The 17231-nt window shown below is 40.6% G+C and overlaps 1 protein-coding gene across 1 annotated transcript in view; it reads right to left on the bottom strand.

The window, feature by feature from the left end:
- TRPM1 (transient receptor potential cation channel subfamily M member 1) overlaps positions 1-17231 on the bottom strand; it is a 185699-nt gene that overhangs the window by 31495 nt on the left and 136973 nt on the right. Inside the window, exons 8-13 of the mRNA XM_075505828.1 lie at positions 16543-16756; positions 14623-14747; positions 13759-13930; positions 11099-11273; positions 8797-8920; positions 438-510 (exon numbers count right to left, since the gene is read on the bottom strand). Coding sequence (XP_075361943.1) covers positions 438-510; positions 8797-8920; positions 11099-11273; positions 13759-13930; positions 14623-14747; positions 16543-16756 — 883 coding nt within the window. The remainder of the gene's footprint in view (positions 1-437; positions 511-8796; positions 8921-11098; positions 11274-13758; positions 13931-14622; positions 14748-16542; positions 16757-17231) is intronic.

Genomic DNA, 17231 nt, shown 5'->3' with positions numbered 1-17231 from the left:
AGACAGAAAACAGTTGTTTCAGCAAACATAACAAAATCCAAATAAATATGGAACTGATCCTAAATTTTGCCCTAAGGCTTAAAGAGCACAATCTGAGATCTGGAAAAATCCAGACAATCTTTTAATCTTCCCACCTTTTTTTCTAACTTTATTAATATATGCTAGAACTGCAATAAAATGTGTTGAAATATCAGTAGTATAGTTGTTGCAGCATTCCCATCCCAGGCTTTCAGGTGAGGACAGCCACAGAAAACTTTGAGTCTAGATTTTATGCTTCAAGCTAATCTGAACCTTAAACCAAGCATGTTCAGGTTACTTGTTAGAATCCAAGGAAATAAACCAAAGACTTAAACTTCAACAGTGAACCTCAGACAGTGTATAGGACTGTCTTCTTAGGATCAATTTATGCATCGTTCCTAACTGCTTGCAAAACCCACCTTTGAGGAGAGCAGTTAAGATAGACATCTCAATGTCCTGTTGCCCTTCAGATCCCATGCGGAACACGGTAATCTAAGGGATAGCATAAAACCAAACACAGAAAATTACAACATGTGAAAGAGAGAGACTAAACATGTACATAGAGAAAAAGAGCAGAATGGTGAAGCTTTATTATTTTCTAAGACTTGAGATTTTTCAAAAAGTACAGTTCCACTTAATTTTTCTTTGAAATGTAATTTTCACAAAAGCAGTTAATTAAATTCTTTCAATAAAGTTATCCTAAAATATCCCTGCATTGGTAAATCTGACAAACTTGATGAAATTCTTCATCAAACCTGTGAATTTTGAGAAGTGGTGACAAAACTGCCATGCCAAACCAATTGTTTTCTAACAGTTCTATTACTTTCCAGTAGTAATGGAAATGCCAGCTTGGAAATGGAAACGCTAGTTTCCCGAGATAACTATCATAGCATTAATTTTATTGAAAATAACACTCAAATATTTTTTAGTTGCAGGATATACTACATATTGACAACCAAAAAAGCAGAATGAACTAAGAAAGAAAAGCAATTATTTCTAGTCACATTTGCCTAGTTGAATCCATTACAATTCACTGATTTTAAAAATAGTAAATTGTATAAAGCTTAGCCATTGAACTAGGTATTAAAAGATTAATAATTCAAAAGCAGAATAACGTAATATTCTATGTTAATTAAGCTAATACTGAATGCAGACAAAAATTAACAAATTCTTCATTTTCCAAAAGCAACTCTTCACAGCAGATGCTAGCATTAAGTCCTGGGAATAGCAATTTGCTCAACAGTTAGAATAGATTTTTGCATGAACGCAAAGATACATGACATTAGAAGAGAGAAGAACTGAAGGAAAAAATTTATTAATTAACAAGAAAGCAGACAAATTTATCAACAAATGCAAACCATAAGCCTGCTTAGGCTGCACAGTCAGTGTCTGAATTTTGCTGAGTAAATCAGACCTGCTCTGATGCGCATTTTAAATTTGAAGCAGTTTGACTAAGGCAGCTGTGGCCTCTTTTCTCAATCAATTCTTCTAGGAAGGCTGACTCTCTTACAGCCAGCTTATCATAGTCATGCTTATTACCAACACGACTTCTGATGAAGGCAAACGTATGGAACTAATCCTGGCACCATACAAATGTAAATGTATCAACAGTACATTTACATTACCCAGACAATCTAAAGACTTCACATTTGGAGCCCTTAAGTAAGATTTTATATAATCAACTAAGCATGCTAGTAATACTTCTGAATCAGTAGTAGTGGGAGGTGTGGGAGGTGTGCCCAGGTAGAGGAACTCCTCTTCTTAGTGACAGAGCTCTGGGAGGAGGTGAGTAGGCTGAGGAGTATCAGGGAGTGCAAGAGAGAGACAGACTACTGGAATCGCACCCTACCTTCCCTGAGACAGGCCCAACAGGCAGACGGGATGCACGATACAGAGGATTCCCTATCCATTCTCTGCCTGGCTGAACACAGTGACTTAAGGGATAGCGGGCAATGGTGACAAGTGCCTGCCCAGCGCAGCACGCGCATCTCCCTGTGACTACCCCATCTTCCCAGGTGCCCTCGCATAATAGGTATGAGGCTCTGCAAGTGGAACTGAACAATGACGAGGATGATGGTTCATCTAGCTTGGAGGTGTTGCCGAGGTTAAGTCAGCCTACACCCTGTGTCAAAACTGCTTCCGTAAAGAAAAAAAGACGGGTTATTGTCACAGGAGACACCCTTCTGAAGGGAACAGAAGGCCCAATATGCAGACCAGACCCACTTCTTAGGGAAGTCTGCTGCCTCCTTGGGGCCTGCATAAAAGGTGTGAAGAGAAAGCTTCCTACCCTGGTATGGCCTTCAGATTATTATCCATTATTCATTTTTCAGGTAGGCAGCAATGAAGTTGCAACTAGAGGTCCCAGGGCTATCAAGAGAGACTTTAGGGCCTTGGGACAACTAGTCAAGGGATCAGGAGCACAAGTAGTGTTCTCCTCTATCCTTCCAGTTGCAGGGAACGATGAGGGAAGAAATAGGAAAAGCCAGCAGATCAATACCTGGCTCTGAACCTGGTATCACTGGCAGAATTTTGGGTGTTTTGGCTGTGTGTTGGTCTATGTGACACCAGGCCTGCTGGTGACAGACAGGATACACCTGTCTCAAAGGGGGAAAAGGATCACAGAATCACAGAATCACACAATCGTATAGGTTGGAAAAGACCATTAAGATCATCGAGTCCAACCGTAAACCTAACACTACCAAGACCACCACTACACCATGTCCCTAAGCACCTCATCCAAACGTCCTTTAAATACCTCCCGGGATGGCGACTCAACCACTTCCCTGGGCAGCCTGTTCCAATGCTTGATAACCCTTTCAGTGAAGAAAAATTTCCTAATGTCCAGTCTAAACCTCCCCTGGCGCAACTTGAGGCCATTTCCTCTTGTCCTATCACTTGTTACCTGGGAGAAGAGACCGACCCCCACCTCTCTACAACATCCTTTCAGGTAGTTGTAGAGAGCGATAAGGTCTCCCCTCAGCCTCCTTTCCTCCAGGCTAAACAATCCCAGCTCCCTCAGCCGCTCCTCATAAGACTTCTGCTCCAGACCCTTCACCAGGATCTTTGCACAGGAGTGAGCACGGCTCATTGAAAGAGCTTTAAACTATACTTGAAGGGGAGAAAGGGATAAAACCAAAGCCTGAGGGCAGCACACCAATGTTTGAGGGACGGTGTGCTAGCAAGGTCCTTCGGTCTGCTGTCTCAGTGGAGGTAGGGGATGGAGATCCATACGGCAGTAAAGACACAAGGTTTATAATGCATTAGAAACCATGTAAGTGCCTGAGAATGGTCACGTAGGAATTAGGGCTTCTTCCCCCCAAAAGGTGGCAGGATCAATAGCCCAGCTGAAGTGCATCTACACCAACGCACGCAGCATGGGCAACAAAGAGAAGGAGCTGGAAGCCATTGTACACCAGGAAAACTATGATATAGTTGCCATCATGGAAACATGGTGGGATGACTCGCACAACTGGAGTGCTGCAATGGATGGCTATAAACTCTTCAGGACAGATAGGCAAGGCAGGAGAGGCGGTGGGGTAGCCCTGTATGTTAGGGAGTGTTTGGATAGTTTAGAGCTTACTGATGGTGATGACAGGATTTAGTGTTTATGGGTAAAAATCAGGGGGAAGGCCAACAAGGCAGATATTGTGGTGGGAGTCTCTTATAGACCACCCAACCAGGATGAAGAAGCAGATGAAATAATCTATAAGCAGCTGGGAGAAGCCTCACGATCGCTAGCCCTTGTTCTTGTGGGGGACTTCAACCTACCGGATGTCTGCTGGAAATACAATACAGCAGAGAGGAAACAGTCTAGGAGGTTCCTGGAGTGTGTGGCAGATAACTTCCTGACACAGCTGGTGAGTGAGCCAACTAGGGAAGGTGCCCCACTGGACCTCTTGTTCACAAACAGAGAAGGACTTGTGAGCCATGTGATGGTTAGAGGCCGTCTTGGGCAGAGTGATCATGAAATGATAGAGTTTTTGATTCTTGGAAAAGTAAGGAGGAGGGTCAGAAGAACTGCTGCCTTGGACTTCTGGAGGGCAGACTTTGGCCTGTTTATGAAACTGGTTGACAGAGTCCTTTGGGAAGCAGTCCTGAAGGGCAAAGGAGTCCAGGAAGGATGGACATTCTTTAAGGAGGAAATCTTACAGGCGAAGGAGCAGGCCATCCCCAGGTGTCGAAAGATGACCCGGCGGGAAAGAAGACCGGCCTGGCTGAACAGAGAGCTTTGGCTGGAACTCAGGAAAAAAAGGAGAGTTTATGACCTTTGGAAGAAGGGGCAGGCAACTCAGGAGGACTACAAAGGTGTAGCAAGGTGGTGCAGGGAGAAAATTAGAAGGGCCAAAGCCCAACTAGAACTTAATCTGGCTACTGCCATAAAAGACAGCAAAAAATGTTTCTCTAAATACATTAGAAACAAAAGGAGAGCTAAGGAGAATCTCCAGCCTTTATTGGATGCGGGGGGAAACATAGTGACAAAGGATGAGGAAAAGGCTGAGGGACTTAATGCCTTCTTTGCCTCAGTCTTTAATAGTAAGACCAATTGTTCTCCAGGTACCCAGCCCCCTGAGCTGGAAGACAGGGATGGGGAGCAGTATGAAGCCCCCATAATCAAAAGGGAAGTGGTTAGTGACCTGCTACACCACTTAGACACACACACCACTCCATGGGGCTGCATAGGATCCACCGGAGAGTACTGAGGGAGCTGGTAGAAGTGCTCACCAAGCTGCTTTCAATCCTTTATCAGCAGTCCTGGCTAACCGGGGAGGGTCCCAGTTGACTGGAGGTTAGCAAATGTGACACCCATCTACAAGAAGGGCCAGAAGGAGGATCCAGGGAACTACAGGCCTGTCAGTCTGACCTCGGTGACGAGGAAGGTTATGGAGCAGACTGACTTGAGTGCCATCACGTGGCACGTACAGGACAACCAGGTGATCAGGCCCAGTCAGCATGGGTTTATGAAAGGCAGGTCCTCCTTGACTAACCTGATCTCCTTCTACAACAAGGTGACCCGCTTAGTGGATGAGGGAAAGGCTGTAGATGTTGTCTATCTAGACTTCAGTAAAGCCTTTGACACCGTTTCCCACAGCATTCTCCTGGAGAAACTGGCTGGGAGAAACCGGCTGCTCATGGCTTGGACAGGTGTACTCTTCACTGGGTAAAGAACTGGCTGGATGGCCAGGCCCAAAAAGTTATGGTGAATGGAGTTAAATCCAGTTGGCGGCCAGTCACAAGTGGTGTTCCCCAGGGCTCATTACTGGGGCCAGTTCTGTTTATCAATGATCTTGTGATCCAGTATCTTGTTTATCAATGATCTGGACGAAGGGATCCAGTGCACCCTCAGTAAGTTTGCAGATGACACCAAGTTGTGCGGGAGTGTTGATCTGCCTGAGGGTAGGAAGGCCCTACAGAGGGATGTGGACAGGCTGGATCAATGGGCCAAGGCCAATTGCATGAGGTTTAACAAGGCCAAGTGCAAGGTCCTGCACTTGGGCCACAGCAACCCCATACAATGCTACAGGCTTGGGGAAGAGTGGCTGGAAAGCTGCGCAACAGAGAAGGACCTGGGAGTGTTGGTCAACAGCTGCCTGAATATGAGCCAGCAGTGTGCCCAGGTGGCCAAGAAAGCCAATGGCATCCTGGCTTGTATCAGAAATAGCGTGGCCAGCAGGACTAGGGAAGTGATCGTGCCCCTGTACTGGGCACTGGTGAGGCCGCACCTCGAATACTGTGTTCAGTTTTGGGCCCCTCACTACAAGAGAGACATGGAGGTGCTGGAGCGTGTCCAGAGAAGGGCAACGAGGCTGGTGAAGGGTCTAGAGCACAAGTCTGAAGAGGAGTGGCTGAGGGAACTGGGGTTGTTCAGCCTGGAGAAAAGGAGGCTGAGGGGAGACCTTATCGCTCTCTACAACTACCTGAAAGGAGGTTGTAGTGAGGTGGGTGTTGGTCTCTTCTCCCAAGCAACAAGTGACAGGACAAGAGGAAATGGCCTCAAGTTGTGCCAGGGGAGGTTTAGATTGGATATTAGGAAAAACTTCTTGACCAAAAGGGTTGTCAAGCATTGGAACAGACTGCCTAGGGAAGTGGTTGAGTCACCATCCCTGGAGGTATTTAAAAGACATGTAGATGTGGTGCTTATGAACACGGTTTAGTGGTGGAGTTGGCTGTGCTAGGCTAACAGTTGGACTTGATGATCTTAAAGGTCTTTTCCAACCTAAACAGTTCTATGGTTTCTATGATTTTGTATGAGCTTTTACCTTTGAGAGGCTAGGCTCCTATGGGCATATCTATGACAGAGAATATACAACAGTACAGTTGGCATTATACTTTAAGAAATAATTTTACTTAACGTTTGAAAAGTTTCAAAACCAATTTTAGTGTTCATCTTTCCAAAGAACAAATAGCAAATGTCATTAAACTTCTTCATAACATAAACTTCCTTTATGTTCCAAATTCTTTGCTAGCCCCCTCTCTACTGATGTGAGACTTAAAGAGTGTTGAAAAGTAGAAGAGGACATATCAGAGAAACAGAGTTCATTCAGTGGACACAAACAACTGGATTTCTGGAGGTTTTTGTGCTCCTCTTTGTTCCTTGACTGGAACAGCGGGGATAATTCTAATCTGGTAAAAGTGATCACCTCCTTTCCAGTGTTTACTTCAATTGCTCAAGGGTAATGTAAAAATAACGCCTTGATTGATACTTTGATCATTGGGAGCAGCTTGTATAGAAAGAGGACTAGCACAAAGCTTGACATACAGATTTGAGGAAGTTTCTTTGCATTATGATTAGTACCATTGTGCCGAGTTCAGCTCTGTATCCTATTACTCTAAGTGGGGAACAAGCGGTATCTTTCTTGCATTAGCCCTTCACTCACTAATGATATCGAGTCAATATGAAACAACACAACAGAAAAATATGGAACCAGAAGCATGCCTAGGCATGGTAGTGACAGCTCTAGGAAAAAATGGTGGGACTGTTCATGTTCTGTGATCTCTGTGTGTAAATCAGGTCAAATTTTAGACAATTTGATTCAGATCCTACTTGCACAAAAGCTATTACTTAAGAATCAATGGCACTTACACAAGTAATATATAGGGGCTGCTCCCCTTTTTCACAACAGTGCACCTGACCTCATGCTCAAACTAAATCACTGCACCGATTCTGAAGTAAGTATGTCAGGATTTAGGCTTAGATAACTAAAAATGGCATTGTATTCATTTTCTTTGCTCCAAACTTGAGACTGGAAATACAAACATGGGCAGCTACTACATGCAGTATTGCCATGGCAAGTAACAAGCAAATACTCCAGGGAAAAGACTTTTTTCTCCCTTCCGTCATACTTCATCATACAGGATTTAGTATTTCTCATCGATCAACTAAACAATTACTTCTAGAAATCAAAAGAACACTCCCTACTGAAAAGAGTAAGAACTGTAAGGAATGCTACATTCAGTTTATTGTTTATTTAAAATTTTAAGAAAAAAGTTTCAAATCATCTATTGGAGACACTATTAAACTTGGGACGACCAGAGTTTAGAGTTTGTCTCCAAGCTGACTAAAGACATAAAGCGTGGGATCTATGGAAGGAAAACACACTTAGTTTTAAGAGAGCACGAAACACCATTTTTCTAAGAACTTAGAAAAAACTCCCTCTTATCTCAGCCTCATCAGAAAAGTTTCATCTGTCATTCAAATAGTTTCTTTATAGCTGCTCCTGTTATAGGTGTCCCTTCCTTCATGATACAATTAGGTACCCTGAAGAATGAAACTGTCCCACATTTCATGCTTAAATTCCACAGCAGTTTGGTTATCTGATTCCCTACACACAGTCTGAGGAGAAAGCTGCGGTAGTTCTCTCTTGTTTCTACCCAATAGAAATATGCAACTTTAGCAAAAAAGATAAAAATATCAGCCATACCAGTTCCAGCTGTAATTAAAAAAACACAAAAAATCCATCAGACTGTTCATCTGCTATTCAAACAGTTGCTTAGGATTTGTATGAAAGAATGAAATGGAATTATACCAGGACTCAAGGGAGAGATCATATTTACAAAAATTCACTAAGACAATTAGTCAAAGGAAAACATTCAAAGATTCATTTTGCCTGGAAAGGTACAGGAACAGTGAACACAATTTTAAGACACTGTTCACAGATGACAGCTGTGAATGTCAAAGATTTCATTTTCCTGAGCACACTTTTCTCTGCAGCTGGGATATGGCAGACAAGCAGGAACCTGACTGAGTGGTACAGTACATAGAACAGGCCTGCAACAAGCCAGGATCAAACAAGGCTAGGATCTTCAAGAACACTTAATTTTCAATTTCTTTTAAAAGACCTGAATAGCTCATTTTACTGGAATGAAAGGCTGTTAAAAAGTAACTGTATCAGAAAACCAAAACTGTGCTGATGCACTCTGAATGCTTATTGCTCCTAGGAACCCTTTCTTCAATTATCTTTCCTCTACTTTTGCAGTTGATCCTGGTTTTAGTGAGTTTATCTCAGTGTCTTAGTCTGCCTTGCAGAAGTCCGTGAAAAAAGACTCCTTTCAACTTACACAGGAGAAGAATCTGAAATTGGTTTTAGAGGCTTTCCAGAAGACAAAATCCCTTCCTTGGCCTATGCTTATGAATGAATGATTGTGTACATTTACAGAGCTATATGGAAAAAAAGGAAAGAAAAAAGGTTAAACTGTAACCATGGGAGAATGGCATTTGAAAGTAGTCTATAAAATTTGGTCACAGAAATAATATTTGTGAACTACTTTTAGGACACTTACAAGTTCTTTTTTTTTCATGCACTCCATAAGTATGATGAACAGCTGATGAGCTTGATTCCTGTTGTAGTTAAAGGTTTTCTGGATGGTAACTAGAAGCTGGTCCCTAAGGGATTCACTTATTATCCTAAATGAAAAATGAGACATAAAAGAAGACATTGCAGAATTAATATATATTCAGAAGGCCTGTTGTTTGAGAAACAATTTTTCATCCACCAATGCAATGACTTCATTTTGAAAATAAATGAAAACACACAGCATCTTTGCATTCAGTACAGGTAAGGAGTTCATGAAAAGTTAACAGTAATCAGGAAATTCATACCCAGGCTGACTCTTACACATCTCAGTACCTCAGCATTGATTTAAAAACTGGCAGGGAACTTGAACTATCCTTTCACCCTGGAATATAATGCAGGTAGATCTTACTCCTGTTATATATTATAGATATATTTTTGTTAAGAAGCTCAGTCTCCAGGATTTCAGCAGTACACCTTACAGGACCCCTACCTTTGCCTCTAAATGTTGCAAGGCCCTTTGCATATAGCTAAAAACCCAAAAATATTTCACACTACTGATATGTCACCTTGGTTATCCTCTTAAATGGAGGATTTAAATTGCTAGCGTATCTGAAACCTCGTAATACCCAACTGAGAAACAAACCAACCAAAAGATGATTAAAGAAATTAGATCAAAAACATTCTAGAAAGGTCAGAAATGTTTGGTCTCTCAAAGCAATCTGAAACAGAGCCCTTCAATGTTCATCCATTTCCTAATAAAACACATGTATTTTCAGAAGATGGCAAACATTACCAGCAGGCATTCAAAGCAGTGAGAGAGCTGAGCTTGTGAATTGCAGTAAAATTCAAAGTTCATCATGAGAAAATGATTCTTTTAGACAGCAGGGCTGACAAAAAATTCTCATTACAGATGTGCCTTACCAGATGAACATTTATCTCATCATAATTATTGGAGAGGCAAATTGGACACTACATCATATGGACTGGGAGAGAAAGTCATACAGTGAGCAGACCTCAGACAGACTGATCCTGATAAGGTCTTTCAATTACCTATGAGCTGACAGGAAGGATGAATGAGAAAGAAGAAAAAAAAAAAGAGAAGGAAAGTTTGATCTAAGCTAAGGAGGCTTAGTCGATGGAAAAGAAAGTTGCTGAATCACAAATACTGTTGGTAGGATTAAATATGTACCATGTGTAAACATCAAACAAATCCAGCATCAGAGCTGCTCTCCCAATTCAGTAAATAACATCTGCACTGCTTCACAACACTAGTTGTCTGCTTAATATTTAATCCAAGCTAAGCTCCAACTTCAGTCAAGGAAATAGGCTATTTCTTCAGTGCAAGACGGGTGTGCCATACCCTAATCAAGACAGTATACTAGGTTTTTGCCTGAATCTGGCTACTGAAGATAAAATCCTGATATTAACAATGACAATGGGGAATGTATGTTAACTGACTGGGAGAAGCAATATTTTAAATTAAAAATGCAATACTCTGCTTCCACTTGGAGTATTTGTCAGGACAGATCTTTTACTCTGCAGAGCAGATGAGCTTTATGCTGCTAGTATAGGCTTTGTATCTTCTTAAACTAAACATACTTTCTATCAACCAAAGGGACAGACAACCAACCATAAAAATAACAGATTCCAGAAAACTTTGGATTAGGACTGACTTTTACAGATTCATTTGGGCAATGGACAGGAGAGCTGTGGAGCAGAATGCTCCAGACAACATCTTCCACTCTGTTCATGACATCAGGCAGCACTGCCATGAAGAACCATAAATGCAAAAAATAGCAAGAGAATGGAAGGAAGCCCAGTATTTTTTCAGCTGGTCTGGCACTCTTGGAGAATGAAGCTCATTCACACAACACACTAGAATCAGGCAGTACAAATTTTGCAAATACATGCCCTAATTAACCTCAGCCCTGGCTTGAGAAAAAGAGTAATTCTTGGGAACCACTTGTTCCTTGCTTCTAACACGCCCAACCCAGCACCAAGTATAGTGCAGCAAACTTTGATGGAGCTTCTGTGACAGTGTGCTGCACTGAGAGCAAGCTTATTTCAATGGACCATCAAATACATTCCAAGTGGTAAAAAATTCTACTCATTAACGCCAGGGCTAAGATCAAACAGGCAACAAAAGCTGACTGACAACAGAATGCCTCTGTTAGTAGCATTTTGTCCCTGAGGTGTTTTTTTATGAAGCTTTAATGAAAGCAAGGCATATAGTCTTACATTGTCCTCCCGAGCAAGACACAGCTTTGGTGAAGATCTCAAAATCTTACCCTCCTTCTTCTGAATACTTGTGTGCAAACGACAGAATATCCGATGCTCGTCCACTACCATCACATATCACGACAGGGAGAGGGGGTTCTTCTCGTAGACACTCTAAGACAATGGAGATCACATTGGGACCTCCTTCCACTATGAGCCCAACTACAGGAACACCTTGTCCCAGCCCTGCAAAAAACAGAAGAACAGAAACAAAAAAAGAAGTGTCACTGAAACTTAGTTTAAGAGGTTGAGATATTATGAGTGGATGTGATTTCTGTGTTATAGCATCACTTCAAACCAGAACAGTTAGGAAAAATGATGGCCATTTCATGGCCAACACCAGGAAAAACGTCCATATGTCATTTCATAGCCCCAAAAGGAAAAGAGTAAGATGTCTCTTTGCATCAGCTCCATACTGATCATTTATTCACTCAGTGTTGGTGAACTGTTTCTAATCTCTTTCGACAGACACCATGTACAGATAAAACAGCTAACATGATTCTCCTATTACTTCATTAGCTTCACTGTTACTTGGATGGCTCCCAGCTACTGTGTCTTTGATGCTTTAACTCTTCATTGGTTACCTACAGGAAGTCTTCTGTAAAGGGACATACACCTATGCTTTCTCCTAAGATAAAAAATATGAAATTAGTGTCTTTATCATGAGGCTGAAATGGCTGGCCGATGGAAGAGACGACAGCTGAGCATCCCTTTGCTGTCCCTGCCTCACTGTGATCTCCAGGCATAGGATGACAAAGGGAAGCCCACAGGTCACATGGTCTCAGTAGCCTTGGTCACAAGATACTTGGGGAAATGAAGGACAAAACATTACCTGAAGGCTGACTAATCCCACTATTATAAGCATTTGAATTCAGTTCTTAATCTGTAAAATGACCAGCACTTTATAAAGAAGATGCACTTTTTTGTTCGGCTGACAACGTGTGAAAAAGTTCGTGTTTTCAACCTTCATTCCTCTCTGAAGAACAGGAACACCATGCACAATAACAGCAGAAGCTTCCTGACATCCTCCTGTCAGTATACCCCAGCTCTGATAAGGAGGAGTCACAGAGCATGGGCCGGCCTGTGTGTCCATGAAATCCTTAGTGATTCCTGCTGAGATTTCCGGAAGAGGTGCCTGTGCTTGAAGTGATTAAAAAGAAACAAAACAACTCCCTGTATGTTGTTACTAGTAGGTGTACTGCAGTCCTTCACAGAACTCTTAATTTCTGCGTGTATTCCCAACTTTGCCCTTCTCATGACAAAAATCACCAAACACTACTTAAATCAGAACCAATATCCCCAGCCCCAGTGGTATTAAAAGAAATGATACAGAACATCTTGCCTCTGGGCCCTGACTTCCTTATCTTCCAAGCCAGTGCTCCCTTTTACAATGTTACAACTCTCCCAGCACTTCTGCAGAAGACAAAGATGAAAAAAGCATAGCTAATGTTAGCTATTTCTAATGTCTGTGGGCAACAGTGCATGACGCTGTCTCCACACTCAAATGCAAGGGGCATCATTTTGGTGAGTCCAATTTCTTAAGCTTACCATAGGCAAAAAGCAGTACTTAAAGACTTTCCAGAATGTTTAGATATCTTGTGGCTGATCTCTAACTGCACCTTTTGGCTTTACTTGGCACTCTACTTCTTTTTTCTGCTCTACCCATAAGAGCACTTAAGCCCTATTAGAAACTTTTGTACAGTTCAATGCAATTGTCATTCTGAATGTTTGTTTTTTCTTATTTATATGGGCCTACACAAGTTACAACGGCATCTGTAAGAAGTCAGAAAGGCAACTGGTAGAACGGATGTCTATTCTCCAGTAGCTCTTAATTGAAGTGTGGATTCAAAGACTATTAACTTTTTTTTGACCATTTTTAATTAGGTTGTTGTTCTGTTTTGGTTTTTTTTTTAAAGTTGCTGGAAAACCACAGCTACTAATTTTTTTTTTTAATCTTAAATATTTTTTCTACAAAAACGTTAGTGAAAAATGTCTTTTAAAAGATTTTTTTTCTAAGTAATGACAAAACAAATTCTAGAAAGTTGTTTTAGAGAGGCTGTAACAACTGGCAGAAATTTTAAAACTGCACAAAACTCTAAACATGAAAGTAATGATATGAAATTATCTTCATAATGGCTTCATTAAAAATCAAAATCCCAGCTGAGTTTATCTGGAAGATCAAAGAATTTTGAGTGTGATATTTCAAATGAAACAAATTCATATAAAAGAGAAAACACAATGTTAGAATGAACATTTGGAATCAGAAACCACTGAGCTGCACAGGATTCCTGTAAACAGGAACTGTACAAGATCACCCCATTCTGTGCATTTACTGATGCTTATGAATTCTAGCTAGAAGCACACAAATTCTTTGTATTTCCCTTTCCTTAAATTCTCACTGGTTTGAAGCTTCTCCTCACTATTATTTGTCGACTTTTCTTCCTCCCTTTATGCAATCCTTACTTTTCTGGGTTTTCTGTGCTGTTAGATGTGGGCTCTTTCACCACTCAGCACACAGCATATGTTCTAGTTTAGTCACACAGTCCTGATCAAATTCCTGCTACAAAGAGCTGGAAGAAGCATTTAATTTTAATACCTTGAAGTATTTCAAGCCCCTCTTCCCTCCCTTCCTTTAAGTTGTTATGTTTACAGTTTGCCCCACTGTACTTACGTGTGTTAATTTTCTGGAGGGAAATGTGTTTTTCCAACTGACGTCGTAACTTTACTTCAGCTCCGTATTTACCTAGCGTACCATTGTCTGCCAGAATGAAGTGGGTATGGGAACTGTTGAGCACAGAGAGCTTACTTAGAGGGTTTGACATGGTTTGGTAAACCCGTGTTACCTGTGTGTCAAAAGGATAGATGCACCTAGATTAGAACTAAGAACTAAATGTGAAAATCCCCCACACTGCCCAACAGAAGCACATGCCTTGTGAGGAAGCAAATCAACCAGACCTTTATAACCAAAAATAGAAGTAGAAATGGAGCTTGCTTTTACATTCAAAATTTGAACTCTCCACAAAAGTGTTTTCTTTGGAGGATGACAGTTACATCCGTGCACTCTCCTGCGTGTTCCCCTAAGCCTATTAATGTACTCTCCTTGATCACACACTGTGTTACATAATCCTCTTTCTGCATTAGAAAATACATTCTCATTTGGAGTTCCTAGTAATATGCCACTGCAGAGTACCCATCTAGAATAAATGCCAGTCTTGTACACATAAAGGCTCTTACATGATTTATAGAAGTTTCAGCATGCCACACTGAAGTTAGGACCTAAAACTCTGTCACCACAGAGAGGTCTCTACTATTGAAAGCAATGGAAACCACACTAGCTCCATATTTACTTTGAGGTCATACATGACAACCTGACAAATATATTTAAACAACACCTTTTCTTCAAGAAATTGTTCCATTTCAGCTCTCAGGCATGCTTTAGAAACAGTGAAAACATTAATACTGCAAAAAGATGAACAGTGTATTTTGTTACACAGCTGACATTGCTAATTACACAGGAGTTTCCTTAAAGACTTACATCTTTTCCTATCAGATCTTCCTTGTTTTCTACAATGCCCCATGGTGCAATTCCTATGGCACATATTCGTCCTCTGGATTTGGAAGAATGATCTTTCAAGGCATCTCCCACATGACGAATGACACCTATAGGTACAATTAATTTAATTTATTCTTGGTACTTTTGAGAGATCACTAAACAACAGAATTTTCTTCTTGCCTCTTCACAGAGCTACCTGCTTTTCTGGATTGCTTTCACTACTAAACTAGTATCTCTACTTTATAATAGAACATGCAATGCAGACAAACCCATGCTTTTATTTTGTAATAGTTGCATGTAAATCCTATTGCCTTTTCACATCCTTGTTCTGAATTCAATGAAGTCTTTGAAAGACCTACCCAGTTACTTAACTTGCCACAGTGTAATCTGTACCATTGTCTGGAATTATATTATTCATTGTACACAATGCTAAACACATATGGAATGCTGTCTCTGGGGTCTGAGCAAGCAAAAAAACCCAACCGTATAGTTATCTTAGAAATATTTTTTCACTTAAAAATTATTCTGAATAGCAATCATCACCTTCCTTTAAAGACATTAGACTTTTGTTGCAAAATGAAAGTCAAAGGAATTCATTGTTACCTTACATAGTTTTCTGAGAAATAACTTGATATAAAGATTTATTTCAGCTAAATAAAGATATTGTTATAGAAATATCATAGTGAAAGTTTGCATCCGATTGTTTTTTGAAGATCACTCAGAATTGATATTAACATAAAAGAAATTAATTAGAAACCAACTGGTCTCAAAATGTAACAATATATAGGGAATAATAAAACCAGTTATTTTTCAACATGTCTTTCAAATTTTGGACATCATCTCAGACACTGTTTTTTTGACAGAATCCAGGAACAGTGCCAAAAACCTCCTGGTGGAGTTATGTGGTGCTATATAGAGTTATGTACAACCGATGTTTTAGATATGGTCAAAAAGGAAACACAGAAATATAAAAGTGTTTCAGGTGGCCAGAAGACCAGAGGAAAACGCAAACAGGAGATTGCAATGTCTTCAAGTAGAGACATTTACAACTGACTTCAGGTTTGTGTTTCAAGATTGCTAATTTACACTCATTCATTTAAGAACAAATACCTTATGTAATTACAAGACAGAGTGTGTGCATGCGGGGTGGTGGGTGATCTCACAGAGACAGTGACTCAGGGACATGGCATTTAAGGTGGATTATCAATTGATCACTAACTCTCAGAGAGATCACACGTCCTAAAGGCTAACTCAGTCCTTGGCTGCATGAACAGGGAAGTCTCAAATGGAAGCAGAAAGGCTGTTTTACTTCAGGGATTAAAAGCTTCATCAAGCACTGTCTCAAAAATTGCAGCATCCAAAATTCAAGAAGGCTGTTAAAATACTAGAGAGAGTTCAAGGCAGAGGTGTGATAATGACTGAAGGACTGGAAAACATGCTTAGTGTGAGAGTTTTATGGAACTCAGCCTGTGCAGTTTGACAAAAGTGCTGTGTCTGAAAACATGCTCAGGAAATATACGTTTAGTAACAGAAAGATCTTTGTACAAAAAAACAGTAAGAAGCTAAAGCTAGGCAAATTTGGAGTAGGAGATTTCTTAACTACAAGAATAACCAACCACTGAAAAACATGTATTATAACTAGTGGTAGATTCCTTGCTACTGAAACCAAGAATGAAATTTTTTTTCAGGGGAAACACCGAGTAATGCAAATCGATATTGACCCAGGAAAATCTTATGGTCTAGGCTGGGTAGGAGATTAACACAAATTATTACAATGCTCCTTTTTTGGTCTAGCGGCTATTGACTCATTCATGTAGACTTAAATCTTCTGCCTGTGGGAAAGATTAGTGAATGAACATCATTGAATTCTTAAGTAAACTAAAAGTGCTGGTAATTGCTTACCTGTACTAACACCTCCAGTGAAAATCCAAGCTCCTGTGGTCATGGCAGCCTTTATCAGACCTTTTCCAAATACTTGCTTTAATTTAGGTTGCATTTCAAAGTTCTGGAGGCCTCCATGGACAGAGATTAAGAGTTTGGGCAGTTCCAGTTGCCAGTCTTTCACCATGAGATGGAGCAGAGAATCTGGTTTAGTGTCATATGACACACGGATATACTGCAAAGAACAAGGTATAATATTATCATGCCATCTGCTCTGTAAATGGTTTATTGACTGAGCAAAGAATGGTTATATCAACTCTTCCATCTTGAAGAATGAGTTTTACAGTTTTTTAGCAACACATTATTAAATTTCTCTTCTGCTTATAATTAGAAAAAGCAGGTTGAAACCTTTCACTTTGCTATTGAGAATTTACCATTCACTTCATGAATTTTAAAAGCACGACTTTCCTCTCTTCACCTCCAAAACTGACTGCAATCAAGTAATCTTAAGCTCTTATTACAAATCTGCATTGTTGGAAGCCACCTATTTAAAATGACTGAAGGTGTTTTGTATTGTTCCTAAAACCTCTGGTTTGACGGCCAAAGAGAAGCAAGGACCTTCATAAGAAATAGGAGGCTTATGTCACATTTTATCCCATTCACTGCTGATATACATCTTTCTGCCTCCAAAGCAATGATTTGCATTCTTC

This window comes from Mycteria americana, chromosome 6 (assembly GCF_035582795.1).
Source record: "Mycteria americana isolate JAX WOST 10 ecotype Jacksonville Zoo and Gardens chromosome 6, USCA_MyAme_1.0, whole genome shotgun sequence".
NCBI lineage: Eukaryota > Metazoa > Chordata > Aves > Ciconiiformes > Ciconiidae > Mycteria > Mycteria americana.
This window is presented reverse-complemented; position numbering and strand designations above follow the sequence as displayed.